At 48.8% G+C, this 20,488-nt stretch overlaps 2 protein-coding genes across 12 annotated transcripts in view; one reads left to right on the top strand and one right to left on the bottom strand.

The window, feature by feature from the left end:
• Nucleotides 1-20,488, bottom strand: part of UBAP2L (ubiquitin associated protein 2 like) — a 92,451-nt gene that overhangs the window by 7,867 nt on the left and 64,096 nt on the right. For 5 of the 11 annotated variants that reach the window (XM_068252354.1, XM_068252350.1, XM_068252349.1 and 2 more), the window contains 9 exons: nt 19,821-19,998; nt 19,670-19,736; nt 17,282-17,465; nt 15,755-15,843; nt 15,616-15,669; nt 15,443-15,524; nt 10,266-10,480; nt 5,971-6,033; nt 5,262-5,367 (listed from right to left, as the gene is read on the bottom strand). In XM_068252354.1, coding sequence (XP_068108455.1) covers nt 5,262-5,367; nt 5,971-6,033; nt 10,266-10,480; nt 15,443-15,524; nt 15,616-15,669; nt 15,755-15,843; nt 17,282-17,465; nt 19,670-19,736; nt 19,821-19,998 — 1,038 coding nt within the window. Of the gene's footprint in view, nt 1-4,568; nt 4,751-5,261; nt 5,368-5,970; nt 6,034-10,265; nt 10,481-15,442; nt 15,525-15,615; nt 15,670-15,754; nt 15,844-17,281; nt 17,466-19,669; nt 19,737-19,820; nt 19,999-20,488 lie in introns of those variants that run through there. The other 6 variants (XM_068252359.1, XM_068252358.1, XM_068252351.1 and 3 more) reach the window with 3 other exon arrangements.
• Nucleotides 762-2,969, top strand: LOC137532322 (ribosome-binding protein 1-like). Its single transcript, XM_068252733.1, has one exon. The coding sequence runs from the start codon at nt 762-764 to the stop codon at nt 2,967-2,969; it is 2,208 nt and encodes a 735-aa protein (XP_068108834.1).

Consider the following 20,488-nt stretch of genomic DNA (forward strand, 5'->3'; position numbering starts at 1 on the left):
CCCCGACGGTCACATCAAGCGTCGCTCTGCTTATTCTCATACTCTAACAGCACTACTAGCCCACACAGCACAGGAAACTAAATGGCTTTACTCTGGTCAGCTTTTATGGATATATGGAGCCTGTGCACTCAATAGTGTCAAGGTGGGACTACAAAAGCAAATATAAAGAGCAGGATCACTAGGCCCGTACAAAGCACCATGGGAAACAGGCAGACTATAGAGACGTGACATACTGGGAAAATTAAAAAATGAAAAACTGCTTTTTGGGAATACAAAGTAATGATTTGAAGACAGACACAGGATGGAAGGCCAAGGTGGGAGGGCCCAAGGAAATGATGTCACGGACAAACTGAGGGCGGGAGGACAGAGATATGAAGAGGGCAGCATAGCTAGAGAGAAAGTGACCCATCAAGTAAAATAAAAGTAGATCTGGAACCAGCAAGCCAAGTGCTACAGGGGAGTGGGGCAGAACATGGGAGCCGGAAGAAGCAGAGGAGAGCGAGGATTGGGAACAGGAAGCAGGGTAGGCAGACCTGCAGCAGGACATGGAAATAAGCTAAGCCTGTGAACAAGATCTTTTCTGGGCCTGGAGCAGTGGGGAGAATGAGCAAGGCAAGAAATAGCACAGTATGAAGCAGGGGGGGCAAATATACAGAAGAAGTGGAAGTAGGGTGGGTCAAAAAGAAATGCAGAGAAAGCAGGGCAGGCCAGGGAGAGGCAGAAGCAGGGCGGGCCAGGGAGAGGAAGAAGCAGGGCGGGCCATGGAGAGGCAGAAGCAGGGCGGGCCATGGAGAGGCAGAAGCAGGGCGGGCCAGGGCCAGGCAGAAGCAGGGCGGGCCAGGCAGAAGCAGGGCGGGCCAGGCAGAAGCAGGGCGGGCCAGGCAGAAGCAGGGCGGGCCAGGCAGAAGCAGAGCGGGCCAGGGAGAAGCGGAAGCAGGGCGGGCCAGGGAGAAGCGGAAGCAGGGCGGGCCAGGGAGAAGCGGAAGCAGGGCAGAGCCAGGGAAAAGCGGAAGCAGGGCAGGGCCAGGGAAAAGCGGAAGCAGGGCCAGGGAGAAGCGGAAGCAGGGCAGGGCCAGGGAAAAGCGGAAGCAGGGCAGAGCCAGGGAAAAGCGGAAGCAGGGCAGAGCCAGGGAAAAGCGGAAGCAGGGCAGAGCCAGGGAAAAGCGGAAGCAGGGCAGAGCCAGGGAAAAGCGGAAGCAGGGCAGAGCCAGGGAAAAGCGGAAGCAGGGCAGAGCCAGGGAAAAGCGGAAGCAGGGCAGAGCCAGGGAAAAGCGGAAGCAGGGCAGAGCCAGGGAAAAGCGGAAGCAGGGCAGAGCCAGGGAAAAGCGGAAGCAGGGCAGGGCAAAGCGGAAGCAGGGCCAGGGAAAAGCGGAAGCAGGGCAGGGCCAGGGAAAAGCGGAAGCAGGGCAGGGCCAGGGAAAAGCGGAAGCAGGGCAGGGCCAGGGAAAAGCGGAAGCAGGGCAGGGCCAGGGAAAAGCGGAAGCAGGGCACGGCCAGGGAAAAGCGGAAGCAGGGCTGGGCCAGGGAGAAGGGGAAGCAAAGGCCAGGGAGAAGGGGAAGCAAAGGCCAGGGAGAAGGGGAAGCAGGACGGGACCAGGGAGAAGGGGAAGCAGGACGGGGCCAGGGAGAAGGGGAAGCAGGATGGGGCCAGGGAGAAGCAGGACGGGGCCAGGGGGAAGCAGGACGGGGCCAGGGGGAAGGGGAAGCAGGACGGGGCCAGGGAGAAGGGGAAGCAGGACTGGGCCAGGGAGAAGGGGGAAGAAGGGGAAGCAGAGCGGGCCAGGGAGAAGGGGAAGCAGGGCGGGGCCAGGGAGAAGGGGAAGCAAGGAAGGAAGTGTCGGGGAGAAGGGGAAGCAAGGAAGGGTCAGGGAGAAGGGGAAGCAAGGAAGGGTCAGGGAGAAGGGGAAGCAAGGAAGGGTCAGGGAGAAAGGGAAGCAGGGAAGGGACAGGGAGAAGGGGAAGCAGGGAAGGGACAGGGAGAAGCGGAAGCAGAGCTGGCCAGCGAGAAGGGGAAGCAGGGCAGGTCCAGGGAGAAGGGGAAGCAGGGCAGGTCCAGGGAGAAGGGGAAGCAGAGCGGGCCAGGGAGAAACAGAAGTAGAGCAAGTACAGGGAGAAGGGAAAGCAGGGCGGGCCAGCGAGAAGCCGAAGCAGGGCGGGCCAGCGAGAAGCCGAAGCAGGGCGGGCCAGCGAGAAGCCGAAGCAGGGCGGGCCAGCGAGAAGCCGAAGCAGGGCGGGCCAGCGAGAAGCCGAAGCAGGGCGGGCCAGCGAGAAGCCGAAGCAGGGCGGGCCAGCGAGAAGCCGAAGCAGGGCGGGCCAGCGAGAAGCCGGGCCAGCGAGAAGCCGAAGCAGGGCGGGCCAGCGAGAAGCCGAAGCAGGGCGGGCCAGCGAGAAGCCGAAGCAGAGGGGGTCAGGGAGAAGGGGAAGCAGAGGGGGCCAGGGAGAAGGGGAAGCAGAGGGGGCCAGGGAGAAGGGGAAGCAGAGGGGGCCAGGGAGAAGGGGAAGCAGAGGGGGCCAGGGAGAAGGGGAAGCAGAGGGGGCCAGCGAGAAGCCGAAGCAGGGCGGGCCAGCGAGAAGCCGAAGCAGGGCGGGCCAGCGAGAAGCCGAAGCAGGGCGGGCCAGCGAGAAGGGGAAGCAGAGGGGGCCAGCGGGAAGGGGAAGCAGAGGGGGTCAAGGAGAAGGGGAAGCAGAGGGGGCCAGCGGGAAGGGGAAGCAGAGGGGGTCAAGGAGAAGGGGAAGCAGAGGGGGTCAAGGAGAAGGGGAAGCAGAGGGGGTCAAGGAGAAGGGGAAGCAGAGGGGGTCAAGGAGAAGGGGAAGCAGAGGGGGTCAAGGAGAAGGGGAAGCAGAGGGGGCCAGGGAGAAGGGGAAGCAGAGGGGGCAATGCTGCTCATAGAGATCAAGAGATAAAGCAGACTGGGAAGGAGTATTTAGGAATGCAAGGAGTTAAGAATAATGGAACAGAGCAGGTATGATAAGAAAGGAGAAACATGCAAGCTGTGAAGGATAAAGGAGGACTGGTAGATCAGGCAAATGTATTAAGGCACAAAAGAAGCAAGTTAGAATAAAAATAAAGTAGATAGAAAGGTCTTAATATCAGCTGTCTGGGAAAGACAACCAAACAAGGCAGGCAGGCAAAGACAAAACCACAAAACAGACAGGCAAGGACACCACGAAGCATGGAGGCCAGGACAACATCACAAAGCAGGCAGGAAAGGGACACTGCAACAATGCAGGCAGGCAAGGGACACAACCACGACACAGGCAAGGGACCCCAACACGACACGGGCAGACAAGGGACCCCCACCACAAAGCAGGCAGGGAAAAGCACCTCGAAGCAAGCAGGAAAAAGATGTTGAAAAGTAGCCAATGACATCAGAATACAGGCAAGGAAGGGCAACGGAACAAGGCCGTCAGGGAAGGACAACGGAACAAGGCCGTCAGGGAAGGACAACGGAACAAGGCCGTCAGGGAAGGACAACGGAACAAGGCCGTCAGGGAAGGACAACGAAACAAGGCAGGGAGGCAAAGGACAATGCCACAAAGTAGGCAAGGACACCAGAATGAAGAATGCAGGGAAGAACAAAACAAGGATCAAATCAAGAAGTATGCAGTAAGCCGGCACTATAAGGATCACAGTCTCTGTATTAGCAGAGGGAAGAATGTAAGTGATAAGCGAGGTTCAAGTCACACACTTTTTCACCTCAGGTCGGATTCTTGCGTGCTCCTGATTTGAAAACCAATAGATGCATAAAATGGATCAGTATGAACAACGTGCAATCAGGCACTGCAGTAATATCAAATTTATTCAAAATCCAGATGGTTTATAAAGCATAGCATAGTGGTTGCTGTGTTCAATGGTAGCTGCATGAGTCACAGATAGAAGTGTATTGGCGTGGATCAGTCTCTGAAGAAGCACCGCCGTGCGAAACGGCGTTAGGCTGCCCGTTTTTGCCCTGCACCCACCTCAGATATGGTAGGACACCAACTTTATCCAATGTCAATATATGTCACTGCCGCACTTGTATCGTATCTGTGACTCATGCAACTACCATTGAACACAGAAAGCGCTATGCTTTATAAACCATCAGGATTTTGAATACATTTTGATATTACTCCAGTGCCTGATTGCACGTTGTTCATACTTCAATGATCCAAGAACAAAACATGGCAGGCAGGGAAGAACAAAAAGTAGGCATGGAAGGAAAACAAAACAAGGCAGGCAGGCAAAAGGAACAAGGCAGGCAGGAAAGAACGGAACAAGGCAAGCATGAAAGGACAACAGGACAAGGCAGGGAGGCAAAGGACAATGCCACAAAGTAGACAAGGACACTAGAATGAAGAATGCAGGGAAGAACAAAACAAGGCAGGCAGGGAAGTACAACAAAAAGTAGGCAGGTAGAGACAACAAAACAAGGCAGACATGTAAGTAAGGCCAACTGAACAAGGCAGGCAGGTAAGGACAACGGGACAAGGCAGACACGAAAGACCAACTGAATAAACTAGAAAGAGAAATGAAATGGACAAAGGCAGGGAAAGGAGACAGAGGCACAGAGGGGTAATGGTAGGTAGGTGGGTCAGGTTTTGAGCTACAGAAAGAGACAAGGAAAACAAAGGCGGAAGCAGAGAGAGCACTTACCAGCGCCTGGTCCATTGGTGCAAGCAGCAGCAGGTTTGCTCTGAGCAGCAGTAGCCCCACTAAATGCACCCTTACAGAAATCCCCCACGCTGGACACCTGGCCCAAGTCCTCAAAGCCTGTGAACAGACACAGCCTTCAGCATCGGAAGGGTGCCCCCAACCCGGAGACATATACCCAACCATGGCCACCAGGGGGAGCACACCATCAAACATACAGACAAACCTCAAAAAAACAAAAAAAACAAACAGCCATCCAATCAGAACAGTCAGGAGAGTGTGGACCCTCCCCCCCAAAAATAAACAAAAATGGATGACTCATATATAAGACTAACAGTCATTCTGGTGCAACATGCTGGTTATTAACACCGAAGTCCAAGTCAGGATTCCTTATTCTTCCGCTCAGATGGGTCCACGACTTAGGACCCCCACACAGCGTGTCACCTGCTGCTGCTCGGACCACCAGCGGGGGCAGACGCTCTGCTGCAGGGAAAAGTTAGGAGGGAGGCACAGTACAAGAGCAGGTAGGACGGTTAAGTGGTGGGAACTTCAGGGCATTCACAGCTAGAGAGGGAGGGTGAGGAAGGTCAATACACTACCAGAGTGATGATGGCATAGTTGTGTCTCTTACCGGTGTTGTAAGCATGAGAGCCATAACTGGGGGCCTGCTGGAAGGCGCCAGCCGAAGCGTTGACACCAACATTCACCCCGTGCTGCTTTGACGTAGTTGGCGCCACCTGCAGGAAAGAAGGGGACACAGGACTTGTGAGGCCGAAGGCTCTCCAGTGCCACCCTAAAGGCGAGTGACAAACATTGCAGGCAGTGTACAACATCGGATTCTTTCACATTCTGCAGCCAGGCGGGGGGTGCCCTTCACCGTATATCTCTCCCATGTCCGTTACGTGAAATATTTTTGAAACACAGCCGGGCAGGCAGCACACAAACAGCATGAAAATCCAAACCCAACTACGGAAGCCAGTAACATCTCCCATAATCCTCGGCTTGGCAAAAATGAGCCAAGAGTTTTAGTGAGCTGCTATTTCGTTAACAGGAAGTAGTGCTCTCTGGAGCAAAAGTTAGAGCCAATGTCATGCCCAAGGACCTGTATGGCGACATGTTAGACTTTCAGTAAGCAGCAGTTATGTTGGGTCGACCTTGAAAAAGATGTCACATGACTGCAAGAGCAGCTTCTTTCAGACCAAAGCAGAGGCAGGACCTGCACCAGAATTACAGAGAGAGCCCAAACAACCCAGTGGGATCTGACCACCCCAGGAACCAGTGCCAGACACACAAAAAGACAGGCTCATTCTCACCTCGGAGCAGAGGATTCTGGGACGTACCTGGAATGGCTCGCCAACGTAGGGGAAAGTCTCGGCTGCCGTCAACATGTTTGCAGGGAACCTCTAGCGGGTGTACAGGGAGGTTAGAGGTAAGTTTGAGGACCTGTCTAGCTTGGTGTACTGCAATTTTCCTACATCTCTGTATCAAGCACCAGTCAATTAAAATGTTACCCAAAATCAACATTTATAGAAAACATAACCTAATAATGTAAAGCTAAAAAGACTAACCACTAAACTCTAAAAACCTTCAATAATACCTTTCAACAAGTTCACAATAAACAACAACAAAAAAAGGAAAAACAAATTTATTTTTCGTGTAAACTTCTAAAGATTCTGAAGGGCCAAAGTTCCAGCGAAGCAATAAGGAGGGCCAATCTGGCAAGTGTTTTATTGAAAATACTTTTATTAAGTATGGAAATATTTACAATCAAGCAGGTGGTATTGATATTGACCAAAAAGAAAACAAGATTACAAAAACAAGAAAACAGAAGACGCGATGTGAAAATCCAGGAGCACAACCTTAGTGACGAATGTCCTCCAAAAACATCCCTTCAGCTACCTGGACTGCGCCTGACAGACTGACTACGCAGTTTACATTGTTAAAGGGAATCTTCAAAAGAAAAACAAAAAAAGAAAAGAAAAAGGAAAAACAATCAGGGGAGCTTTGGCAGAGCAGCAGGTGGTCTAGGTGTGTGGATGGGAGAGATTGCTAAAAAGCAGCGCAGAACTGGGTCGAACCCCAAAAGTGATGTCGCCTTAAGGCCTAAAAATAACCTATTGCAGCAAGTCTGAGTTCTTAAAGGGAACCTGACAAAACTCTCCATTCCTAACATTATCTCGACACTCAAAGACTTCAAAATCTAGCTCAATGTTTTTGCATCTTTAGACGGACTAACGAAGGGTTAAAACAGACAGAAATCAACTAATTGTGGAAATAAATTGAGCTTAAACTAAAGGCAATACAGTATATCTAAAATTTCCCCTTTTGTATTCCCTGCAGATTTGATTCATCTGCTGGGAAATCCCCCAAAACGTCAGATCGATTTTGACTCAAGATTGAGTGAGAGTATTGATTGGACACAGGTTGATCGGGGATGGGGTAGGAGTAGTAATCGATCATTCCATGATATTTGCAGGAGCAGTAGTTGATTATTCCATGATTTTAGCTTCCTCTAGGTGGGGCTAAAGCCTTGTACACAAGACAAATACTGGTGCACATGTTTATTAGGGTGCAGAACAGCTTCCGGCAGGTCATGTGAGTAGCACAACATCCCTGCTCTGTCCTTAAAGGAATACTGCATTGCCGTGTCCTTGACCCGCTGACGTCACCAGGGGTGTATAGCACAAGGCCAGTATGGTCTGTGCCTGCGCAGTACGCTCCTGGTGACATCAGTGGGAGCGAGGCAGTGGTTTTCAGACTTTAAAGCCTGAAATTGCAGAAGTGAACCGTAGGCGTGGCCGGAGCATCGGTGAGTGGCTGCGCGGGCACAGGACGTCTGCGGGGACCATTAGAAGCCCCGGGTAAGTTCAACTCATTTTCCCCCGACCCCCCTACAGTATACCTTTAATGGTCGCTCTGGGGGGAGGTCATTTAATCCAGCATGTGTACTTTGCTTGAAAGAGACATGAACTTAAATTAAGTAGTCTTATCTGTCAAGGCTTAATGTAAATCACACAAAAATGTTTTTAGAAGGATCCTGAGACGATACATAAAGAGGCTGACCTATTTTCTTTTAAACAATCCACATTGCCTGGATGTTTTGCAGATCCTCTGCTTGGTGACCACTAACGATACAATTTGGTGAATGAACATTTACGAACGATTATTCCCATGAACGATCGGAAATGATAATTTAGGACCACTAAATGATAAAAGTCTAACCAATCCGATCAGATTAACGAAATCTATCCGCTGTGAGTATCGATCCCGTCAATCTGATCGGACCAGTTAGGAGAGATTTTTGCCCTTTAGTGGTGCCAATTGATCATTTCTGATCGCTCATACAAATAATCGCTAACAATTGCATCGTTAGTGGCCACCTTTATAATTTTAGACATAGACCCTGAACAAGCATGCAGGTCAGATGCGCCTGACTCAAGTCTGACTAGAATAGCTGCATGCTTGTTTCACAACCATGAGCAGCACTGCCAGGCAACTGGTATTGTTAAAAAGGATATAAATATGGCAGCCTCCATATACATCTCTCACCTCTGGTTCCTTTTAAAGAGACACTGAAGCGGAAAAAAAATTATGATATTATGATTTGTATGTGTAGTACAGCTAAGAAATAAAACATTAAGATCAGATACATCAGTCTAATTGTTTCCAGTACAGGAAGAGCTAAGAAACTGCAGTTATCTCTATGCAATAAAGCCATTAAGCTCGTGGAGAGGGCTGTCTTCTGACTTTTATTATTATCTCAACTGTTTTCTTTTTCTCTGCCAGAGGAGAGTTCATTAGTTCACAGACTGCTCTGAAAAAATCATTTTGAATGCTGAGTGTTGTGTAATCTGCACATATTAGTGAATGATGCAATGTTAGAAAAAACACTATATACCTGAAAATAAACATGAGAATATTTTTTTTTGCGGCTAATCTTCTAGTAATTATTCATAGTACACAACCAATTCATTATATCATTTTTTTTTTTTGTTTCAGTGTCTCTAAGTATTTATAAAAAACAAAAATCTGCTGTGGTAAGCATTTCATGGCCTGGTCTGCAGACGTGCACTGTGGAATAGGCACGAGCTTCGCGGTTTCAGCTTCCGAACCTTTAAACTTTCATCCGCGTCGGAGGTGGGTGGGGCTCACCCTTGCTGCCGCTATAACAAACACACTCCACGTCACGTCTCTCCAGTACTTCCTCCTTTAAACCCGGAAGGAGGTAGTATTGGAGTTATGTGGAAAGCATTGGCTATAGGTGACGACAAGGGTGACTTAACCCCCCTGCTTGGAATTCAGAATCTGAACTGCAGAGCTTAGCAGATCTTGTGTCTACTGTGGAACTGTAACAAGGCAAGTCTTCAGTAAGGACCACCTATCCCCCCCCCCCCCCCCCCCCCACTCTATTCTTGTTCCAGAGAGCCGTCTATTCCCGTGTCCCTCCAGTTCTAAGCACTGCAGTAGTCCATTTCATTGAAGTGGTATTTAGGGGACATTCTAAGACAGCAAAGTACCCTCAGATGACTGTCGTGTCTGAGGGGATAACTGGGATTGTGTTTTGGGGGTTATGCAGGTATTAAAATACTTACCAAGACTCCAGTGCCGTCTTCTAACCTTCCTGTAGCTGCCAAGCATTTTTCAGGCTTACGTGCCCTGCTCATGCGTCATGTGACACGCCGGGAGCCATGCACAGTTGACGCTGGAAAGCTGCAGGAAGGTTAGAAGACATTGCTGGACACACTGCATTTATTGCTGCACGGGAGAAAGGGGGGAGAGGGAATTTAGGTTTGTGCTTTTCAGGCTGGTGGCAAGCACATGTATCCGGCATCTGGTGAACCTCGCCAGTGCCACATACCAAGAACTTTGCTGTACCTAACCTATGGCTGAAAAAGTAAGGAAGGTGCCCTTATTGGAATGTTCCTTATTGGCTTGGTGTCGCTGAAGAGCACTTAATTCTGAAGCTCTGAATCAAAAGTAGCTTCCCCTCTCCCACCCCTTTTAATACTTGCCTCAGTGGGGCAACTTCGGTTAACGGAGCTACAACCCAATCAACAAAGCCGTGTGCAGAAGGAATGGAGGTGGAGAGACATCACTGGATAAAGGCACTCAATACTGAACCTGAGGACAACGGACCCGGAAGAGGAAACGTTCTAAAGATCTGCTTGCCGTTCCACAAGAGGGCACTGACAGGTTCCCTTTAAAAACCCAGACAGTCCAGGACAAATACCTCAATTCATTTACTCAACCAACAGCCCCAGCTGCTTACAACGAACCGATAAAAGTGACGGGTGTTGAAGTAACAGCCCCAGTCTACACTGTGCCGCCCTTCTGGTGGTAATTACATGCACATCACAGGCTGGGTTGGGCATTGGATTTTAGACCGCACTTTCCAAAAAAAAAAAAAAAAAAAAAAAAAAAAAAAAAAGTCCCAATGTAAGGTCATGTGACCCTCAGAACGTGTCCTTATTTGGTGGGCGTTTGTCCCATAGAGTAAGGGCAGCAGAAAAGTCAGACATTAGATTGTCGGAGTCATGCGTGTTTTTTTTAAGGTGCTAATTTATTTTTGTTGTGTCCAGAGCCGCCCACCTCCCCCAGAAACACTTTTAGGGTGTCAACGGAAGTGCGCACTCACTGGGAACACGGGGCCGTACTGGAAAGTGCTTGGAAGACCCGGAACCCCGGTGTAGTATGGAAGGCTGGTATAGCTGTATCCAGGAGGCAGGGCTGGGTTTAGGAATGTTTGCTGTGTGGTATGGTGGCCTTGCGTCTGGCTCTGTTGAGGCTGTGCCAGTGTCGTCGCCGGGGCGGGGGAGGAGGCGTCTGCGCGGCCAAATTTTGTGAGGTCACCTGCAGGAGAAAAAAGGGAGAAAATAAATGTCGGTCCATGGACCGTTCCTTCAAGCGGAATTACACCCAAAAATAATTTTTTGCGCTAATGCATTAAAAAAAAAAAAAAAAAAAACAACAACTGTATTTTAGCCACTTCCCCTCCAAGGGTTTTTCCCCTTAAAAAAGCCAGAGCAATTTTCACCTGTCAGCGCTCCTTCCATTCGCCTATAACTTTATTACTACTTATCACAGCGAAACAATCTATATCTTTCCGCCACCAATTAGGCTTTCTCTGGGGGGTACTTTTTGCTAAGAATAATTTTATTTTAAATGTGTTTTAACAGGAAAAACAAAAAAAAATAATGGGAAAAATTCATTATTTCTCAGTTTTCGGCCATTATGGTTTTAAAATAATACATGCTACCGTAATTAAAACCCACACATTTTATTTGCTCATTTGTCCCGGTTATGGCAATGTTTAAAATTTTTCCCTAGTACAGGGAAACTAAGGCCCGTGGGCCGAATGTGGGCCCCGAGGCTTATTCACTGCCCCCCCCCCCCCAAACAAAATCTATAACTTATACATGTGGCCCACTGTACCTTTTAGTATCGGCAGCCCGCATATAGAATAGCAGTGCTGGCACCACCCATCCACATACTGTAGAAGCCAGTGAGCAGTCATTCACTGGCTTCCAATCCAATTCTGCATCAGGTGACTCTGCTGTCCAACTGGACAGCATGTTGTCACCTGGGTATGCTTCACTGTCTGGTGCACAAAGACGTTCTTTGGGGCGCCTCATGACTGAATAACTGCTGCTGGGAGTTTTCCTCCGGGCATGATTGGTGAGGAATCAATACCTACATTCAGGCTGCTTACACACAGGGACGTTACAGGCGCACGTTAGTGCGCCTGTAACGCTCCCCCAACGCACAGCAATGTAACTCAAGTGGGCTGTTCACACAGCCCACGTTGCGTTACATGTAACGCTGTACGTTGCCCGGAAAGTGCAGCATGCTACGGCGTTAGAGCGGCTATAGCCGCGTTAGACTGTTTACACATGCGCAGTAGGGGGCGGAGAGGAGGCGGGGAGAGCCAGCTACAGTAGCCGCGCACATGGCTACTTAATATCTGCGGCCGCTGATTGGCCGGCGGGACCACGTGATGCGGAGTGTCTCGCTCCGCGTCACGTGGTCCCGCCGGCCAATCAGCGCCACTCTGGGAGACTTTATCGGAATAGAGCCGCCTAACGCGGCTCACTCTACCGTCGGCTCTTGCAGCACCATACGTTGTGTTAGGTGCACGTTATGCGACCTTAACGTGGCACCTAACGCAACGTCTTGGTGTGCAAGTAGCCTTAATGTAGGTTTTTTTCAACATTTTATGTATGTCCCGGCCCCCAAGCAGTCTGGAATATGTTGACCTGGCCCTTGACCGAAAACGTTTGGTGATCCCTGCCCTAGTACAATGTATGTCGCCAATATCTTATTTGGAAATAAAGGTGCATTTTTTCAGTTTTGCATCCATCACTAATTACAAGCCCATAATTTATTAATTAACAGTAATAAACGTTCAGTCCCTAAGGTAACTAAAGGTGGATACACACGTTAGATAAAAGTCTTTGGAAAATGAAAGATCACAGACCAATTTTACCCCCTTCCATGTAGTATAAGAGCCATACTCACAGTCTATTCTATGGAGCTGAACTCCCCATCAGATAAAGATCTTTGCAAGATCCTACACACAAAGATGCTGTACACATGCAACAGATCAGTATCTGCAACAGATCAGTATCTGCAACAGATCAGTATCTGCAACAGATCAGTATCTGCAACAGATCAGTATCTGCAACAGATCAGTATCTGCAACAGATCAGTATCTGCAACAGATCAGTATCTGCAACAGATCAGTATCTGCAACAGATCAGTATCTGCAACAGATCAGTATCTGCAACAGATCAGTATCTGCAACAGATCAGTATCTGCAACAGATCAGTATCTGCAACAGATCAGTATCTGCAACAGATCAGTATCTGCAACAGATCAGTATCTGCAACAGATCAGTATCTGCAACAGATCAGTATCTGCAACAGATCAGTATCTGCAACAGATCAGTATCTGCAACAGATCAGTATCTGCAACAGATCAGTATCTGCAACAGATCAGTATCTGCAACAGATCAGTATCTGCAACAGATCAGTATCTGCAACAGATCAGTATCTGCAACAGATCAGTATCTGCAACAGATCAGTATCTGCAACAGATCAGTATCTGCAACAGATCAGTATCTGCAACAGATCAGTATCTGCAACAGATCAGTATCTGCAACAGATCAGTATCTGCAACAGATCAGTATCTGCAACAGATCAGTATCTGCAACAGATCAGTATCTGCAACAGATCAGTATCTGCAACAGATCAGTATCTGCAACAGATCAGTATCTGCAACAGATCAGTATCTGCAACAGATCAGTATCTGCAACAGATCAGTATCTGCAACAGATCAGTATCTGCAACAGATCAGTATCTGCAACAGATCAGTATCTGCAACAAATCAGTATCTGCAACAAATCAGTATCTGCAACAAATCAGTATCTGCAACAAATCAGTATCTGCAACAAATCAGTATCTGCAACAAATCAGTATCTGCAACAAATCAGTTTCTGCAACAAATCAGTTTCTGCAACAAATCAGTTTCTGCAACAAATCAGTTTCTGCAACAAATCAGTTTCTGCAACAAATCAGTTTCTGCAACAAATCAGTTTCTGCAACAAATCAGTTTCTGCAAAAAATCAGTTTCTGCAAAAAATCAGTTTCTGCAAAAAATCAGTTTCTGCAAAAAATCAGTTTCTGCAAAAAATCAGTTTCTGCAAAAAATCAGTTTCTGCAAAATGCATTCATAGTCTATGATATCTGCAGATCTCATACACACCTTGTTTAACAGACATTCATTTGCAGATCAGATCCACCAGGATGGATCTTTAGTTCTGCAGATAATTGTCTGATCTGCAGATGATGGTCCGTTAAACAAGGTGTGTATGAGGATCTGCAGATATCAGACTTTGAATGCATTTTGCAGGAACGGATCTTTTGCAGGAACAGATCTTTTGCAGATACTGATCTGTTGAATGTGTGCAGCATCTTTGTGTGCAGCATCTTTGTGTGCAGCATCTCGCAAAGATTTTTATCTGATGGGAAGTTCAGCTTCATAGAATAGACTGTGTAGAGTATGGCTCTCACACTACATGGAAGGGGGTAAAATTGGTCTGTGATCTTTAATCTTCCAAAGACTTTTATCTGACGTGTGTACCCACCTTATGTATTTTTTTTAATAGTATGTATGTGTATATATATATATATATATATATATATATATATATATATATAATTTTTTTTTTTTAATAACATTTCTTAGGGGTAATTATGGTGGAGGTAAGGGGTTCATTTTACAGAGGGTCTGAAGCGAGAATAAATCTCGCTTCAGACCTCATAGTTAGCAGGGGCATGTGTGCCCCTGCTAAAACGCCGCTATCCCGCGGCTTAACGGGGGTCCCTTCACCCCCAAATACCCTCCATACATCGCGGAATCTCTTCCGCATTGGGGCAGGGCTAACCGCCGCAGCCCTGCCTCCGGCGAGTCTATCAGACGCGTACCTCCGCCTCTCCCCCGCCCCTCTCAGTCTTCCTTCACTGAGAGGGGCGGGGGAGAGGCGGCGATGCGCGTCTGATAGACGCGCTGAGAGCCGTTAGCCCTGCCTCCAGGAAGAGCAAAATTTACAACCAATTTGGTCGTTGATCTTGCAGGGGGGGGGGGGGGGGGGGGGGGGGTTTGGGGGTGAAGGGACCCCCGTTTAGCCGCGGGATAGCGGCGTTTTAGCAGGGGCACACGTGCCCCTGCTAACTATGAGCTCTGAAGCGAGAATTATTCTCGCTTCAGTGTCTCTTTAAATGTCTTCATGAAAAAAAAAAAAGTGTGTAGATGTAATTTTACTATTTGGCCACAAGATATCCTCACGCATAATTTCCCTTTGCGTAGTATTACTATGCAAAGAGGAAGTGATGAGCAGATGTGTAAGTATAGTTTTTTTGTGAATGACGTCGCAGTTTCAGACGGCGGCGATGATCCACACAGGTACTTAGATCAATGAATGGGAACGGTGTTCCCATTCACTGATCTCCCGGCTAATGATTAGCTGTGGTAACGAGCGCGCACAAGGAAAATCAGCCGCGTTCCCAGCCTGTCGGCGGCTGTCCCCGAACCCGGAAGTAGCCGCCGGCGGGGACAGGACGATCGGAGCGGGGCTGCGAGGGCACCATCCAGCTTTGGGGGGCTGAGGGATGCCCCAGGTGAGTAAATATTTTTTATTTTAGACTTAAGTTTTCCTTTAATGGAATCATCAGGCAAAATTTACCAAATCCGATTTACTTACCTGGGACTTTCTCCAGCCCCTCGCAGCTGCCTGTCCCAACGCTGACCGCTCCATTCACAGCCGCCAGCCCGGGGTCCCCACATGGTGCAGAGGACGACCTCGAGTTTGTCCTTACTGCGCCTGTGTTGTCCGTTGTCCGAGGCGTACTACGCAGAACAACGTGGGCTTGATTGACAGCAGCGCTTCACGCAGGCGCAGTAAGGACGACCTCAAGGTCGTTCTCTGCACCGTGCGGGGCCCCCGGTTGAGAATGGACCTGTCGGCGTGGGACAGACAGCTGCGAGGGGCTGGAGAAAGCCCCAACATATATCTGCATATGATGTCAAACCTTTCAAGCCCACATTTAAGGTTTAGTAACGGATGCTCCTAATATTAGGTACATGCTTCCAGGTTAACCTAATAGCCTAATTTTCGCCATAGTGCCCCTTAAAAATGCGTTTAGTGGGAACTGAGCTACAGGAACACGGACATTACTTTGAAAATCAGTTGTCCTTACAGTTATAAAAGAGCAACTGATAATAGTGTAAAAAGACCCAGCTGGCCATTGAACATACCGGAGTAAGGGTTACTGGTCAGGCTCGCATCTCTGCCAGTGAGAGGAGTGCTCGGCGTCGGGAATGGGATGCTGTAATAATCCTGTAACACAACAGAGCACACATATGTTAGACAACACGCTGGGACTTCCTGGTGGCAGCGACTGCACGTTATTCCATAGCCTGCCACTCACCAGAGGGAATCTTGTCTGTAACATCTGAAGATCATCGTAACCATAAACCTGGGGCTGAAAAGAGAAAAAGGGAATGAGAGATGATGCGGCCGCACGGGGAAACTCCCCCGATAACTTACACCGCTCGGCAGAAACTTACAGGATAGGCGTGTAACAGACCGGGAGCCATGATGTACGGGTTCGGTAACAGCGGAGCCACACCCGGGGGCAAGTTTGGAGGTGCTTTGCCTGAAATACACAACAGATGATTGAACAACGCATTACTCCAACAAATACTGAAGCCCCGTTCACACTGCTGATCGCAAAACCGCATTTTGCCGCGTCGATTATTTTCACGATAAATGCAAATACGTTTGTGATTTTTGAGCAATTGCAATTCACATTTTAAATACATCGTCGTAATCACGATCACTCTAAACTTGCGAAAAATGCTACATGTAGCTCGTTTGCATTCACCGCGAATCGCGGCAGAAAAATCAATGCCAGTTTACATTACACTAGTTCTTTAAATAGCGCTAGTGATCGTGGGTGATTCGTCGATAAGCGGTAAACTGACACTAATCGCCCCAGTGTGAAAGGGTCTTAAGACGTACCAAAAAGCATCGGGCAATCAAATATAAACTGTCAGGTGACTAAAAGCCCACTTAATGAAAAGATAAAACTTAGCATTTAACCCTTTAGCAGCCAATTTATTTAGAAGCTCTCAAGTGCTCCTGGCCTATTTATTCCAAAACTTTTTTTTCTTACTTGTTACGTTTCCTTGCTTCTGATTAGTACTGCTGTAATGTGTATTTATGGACACTTGTCACTAGGGGGCAGTGTGAGACAATAAGAGCACTTCTGCTTTCAGTTTCTATATTTTCTGCTAGCAGAGAGAGGTCAAAAGCATTCCAAAAATTTACAGCACGAGTTCTTCCGACTGAAGTCAAAAGCAGTGCTCTTTTCTCAAACGAATAACTCTATTGAAGCGGCAAAGTTCTGGAAATGGATAGGTTTGCCTTGGGTTTACTTTAAAGGAGTTCTGTGGTGGGATTCTTAGGAGAAAAACAGACACTTACCTTGGGCTTCTATCAGCCTTCTGCAGCGGTAATGTCCCACGCCGTCGTCCTCCCATCTGCCGTTCTCCGCCGCCGGCCCCGGTCTAGCGCGGCATGGGATCCAACTGCGGCTGCGCTACAGTGGCCGCGCACCCGCTCGCTTCCGCCTGCGTCATCGGAAGCTTACTGCGCAAGCGCAGTACAAGAACCGTTGTACTGCGCCTGCGCAGTAAGCCGCAGATGACGCGAGCGGAGGAGCGGCGACGCGCATTAGTCGTCTGTGTGACAGACGAATAATAGCCCGGTGCCGGCTGCGGGGAACGGCGGATGGGAGCAGGACGGCGTGGGACATTACCGCTGAAGGGGGCTGATAGAAGCCCCAGGTAAGTGGCAGTTTTTCTCCTCAGAAACCCCCACAGAACCCCTTTAAGGTGGCGGTAGGGACACAGCATGAAATAAAGCGGTCACTGATGGTGAGTGGTTCATAAACCCTCCCATTGGCCACATTCTAAGCTGAAAATTATAATAATGACGGAGAAGGATCAAGCGCCAAGCACAGGAAAAGATGGTGCAACCATCTCCACACTGCTTAGAACACAAAATCAAACAGCCTATGAAATATCCAGTACCTGATGTGGAAGCGATTGAGTTCCGCGTAGAGGGCACAACTGTGGAAGTTGTGGCCAGGCCCAGCCCGAGGCTACTGACATTGAGAGTGGAAGAGGCGGGAGCAATGCTGGGGATGGTACTGGAGGCCGTAGAGAAGGTAGCGACAGATGGGTGCAAACTGGCGTCACTCTCCACGCTGGTGTGCTGTCAGAAAAATATAGACATGTCAAACATCCGGAAAAAAAACATAAGTAGTAGAGAGGTTCATCCGAAGTATTGCTTTAAAAAACAAGTTATTAGTAAAGGGGGTGTTGCATCCAAAAATAAGAAATTGCCTAAAAATAGCTACTGCTCCAATTATCTATGTAAACCCACCTTTGTCTTTTTTTTTTTTTTTTTTTTTTTTTTCTTTAACCTCCTTGGCGGTAACCCCGTGTGTGACACGGGGTAAGCCGCCGGAGGGTGCCGCTCAGGCCCTGCTGGGCCGATTTACTTAATTTTTTTTTTGCTGGACGCAGCTAGCACTTTGCTAGCTGCGCCAGCGCCCCGATCGCCGCCGCCGCGCGCCCGATCGCCGCTATCCGGTGCGGCGCGCGGCCCCCCCCCCAGACCCCGAGCGCTGCCTGGCCAATCAGTGCCAGGCAGCGCCGAGGGGTGGATCGGGACTCCCAATGACGTCCCGACGTCGCTGACGTCGGTGACGTCATCCCTCCAGGAAATCCCGTTCTTTGAACGGGATTTCCTGATCGCCTATCGCCGGAGGCGATCGGCGGGGCTGGGGGGATGCCGCTGAGCAGCGGCTATCATGTAGCGAGCCCTCGGCTCGCTACATGATAAAAAAAAAAATTTTTTTTAAAAAACTGTTGCGCTTCCCCCTGGCGGTATTTTTCATACCGCCAAGGGGGTTAAAGGCCTCTATAAGTCCCCTAATTTCTTTTTATCTGATCTGGGTGTCTTTGCCTAACTGCAAGAACTGTGTAGTGCCAGCAGGACTGTGGAAAGTTTTTTTTTTAAGCTAACAGTAACAAGCTTATCTCAGCATGCAAATAACAGAAAGCATCCTATTTTGGATAAGATAAGAACACTATGACCAGAAGGTAACTGAATCCTCCCCCTTCCCCCCTCACACATGCTTTTACACAGTGATGCAAGCCTGTTGTCTAGGTGATGTTTGCTGTGGGAGGGACAGTAAGCTGTGACAGTAAAGGTGGCCATACACTGCTCGATTTGCCATCAGATCCGACCAACAGATAAATCCCTCTCTGATCGAATCTGATCAGAGAGGGATCGTATGGCTGCCTTTACTGCAAACAGATAGTTAATCGATTTCAGCCTGAAACCGATCACAATCTGTGGAGCTGCCACCCCCCCACCTCCCCCCATATATTACCTGCTCCGCCAGCGTGTGTCCCCCGGTCTACGTTGTCTTCTCTTCCGCGCTCGGCTCCAGCTTCACTGAACTTCCTGCAGGGGAAGTTTAAACTTCCTGCCGGGACAGAAAGTTCAGTGAAGCTGGAAGAGCTGAGCACGAAGAAGTGACAGCGGAGAGAGTGGGGAAACGCGCAGGCGGAGCAGGTAATGTATTGCCGCTAGCGTCGGTCGTTCGAACGCCACTATCAACGCACTCCCGACCCGCCGGCAATCGAGCGAAATCTTCCGCACGGACCGATCGACGGGAACAATTGATTTCGGACGGAAATCGATCGTTCTGTCAGCGTTTGCGCAACGATTTCACAGCAGATTCGATCACAGTGATCAAATCTGCTTTATATCGGCGGGAGAATCATTAGGTGTATGGGCCCCCTTTAGGAGGGAAAACTAACAACGAGCTTGGTTGGAGAAAATCAGCAGAAATATTCTTTCCATTTTTTTATATACCACATATAAATAAGACAGTGAACAGTAAAAACAAAAGAATAGGTAAGCTAAATAAGTAATTTATCATTGGATAATTTTATTTTTCCAGTTAATATTGAGTTACCTCCCACTTTAAAGGAAACCAGAGATCAACTTCTAGCAAAAATCAATACTTACCCTGGGCTTCCTCCTGCCCTATAAACACGTGCGAGTCCCACGCCGTCCTCCCATAGTTTGCCGTTCAGCTCCGGTAATTTGCTCAGTGATGACAGTCCGGATCTACTGCACATGCACAGTAGGTTCATGCATGTTTAGAAGACCCAGACTGGACGCGACGGAACAAGTTACCGGCTGAAAGGAAGACCGCGGTAGGACGGCGTGGGAATCGCACTTGTTTATAGGGTGGGAGGAAGCCCAGGGTAAGTATCGATTTTTCCTAGAAGTTAATCTCTGTTACACTTTAAACCTGTTCATCAGTAACAATTCTGTTGCGTGGAGCTCTCCCACGACTATACGCAGATCAGCAGTGACAGATGTAGGGCTGTGCTCACCATGGGAGTAGATGAGGCGGTCCTAACTGCTGTGGGCACGGGCGTCTGGTGCTGAGGAGGCAACGAGCTATGAAAGAGAAACAAAACAGGTTATTACTATTCTACAGAGACCATGATGCTGGTTCTCACATTCCAAGTAATAAGACTCTACCTGCTGAGCTGGGTGGAAGCGGCCGTGTTCTGCAGCTCCTCGCTGTGGCTCAGACCACTCAGTTGTGTGGAGTGGGGACCGGCAGTCGCCAGTAAGGAGGATGCAGAGACCGGGTCACTCAGGGCGGACATGCTGGGGACAGACGATGGATCTGGCTTCACCGATGGGGCTGAGGGAACTAAAGGAGAAAGCAGGCACTTAGCATCGTAATGAAATTATACTCGCAAAGGTGGGTCACAACCATAGTCAGAGCCTACCGAAAAATTTCTGTTCCCAATCGGCCTTTCCAGGTCTCCTGAGTAGGGACTGGTTGGTCACAAGCCTTCAAAACGATTTCGAATGAAAAGCTAAAAAACTATTACCTCCTTATTGAAATGTCTTTAAAGTGGATCCGAGATAAACTTCTACTCATTGCATAATTGTGTTCCTTTCATATAGTTTATAGGGCATTCCTCAAGCCAAATACATTTTTTGTTTTAATACTCTAATTCCCTATAAACTAAACAAGCCTCGCCCACAGCTCCTCCAGGTTGCCTTGGCACTCTCAGCCTTAGTATCAAGGGGTTATGGGAGCTCAGTCTGGGCGGGAGGAGGTTACTAGCGAATTATTTCAGAGACAGAGGGGAGGAGAGAGGAGGGGTGGGGAGTTTTCACAGGCTGAGGGCTGG

Source organism: Hyperolius riggenbachi, chromosome 9, assembly GCF_040937935.1.
Source record: "Hyperolius riggenbachi isolate aHypRig1 chromosome 9, aHypRig1.pri, whole genome shotgun sequence".
Taxonomy (NCBI): Eukaryota; Metazoa; Chordata; class Amphibia; order Anura; family Hyperoliidae; genus Hyperolius; species Hyperolius riggenbachi.

Coding starts and splice junctions, on each gene's coding strand:
- LOC137532322 (XM_068252733.1), top strand. CDS start 762: ATGGAGAGGCAGAAGCAGGGCGGGCCATGGAGAGGCAGAAGCAGGGCG.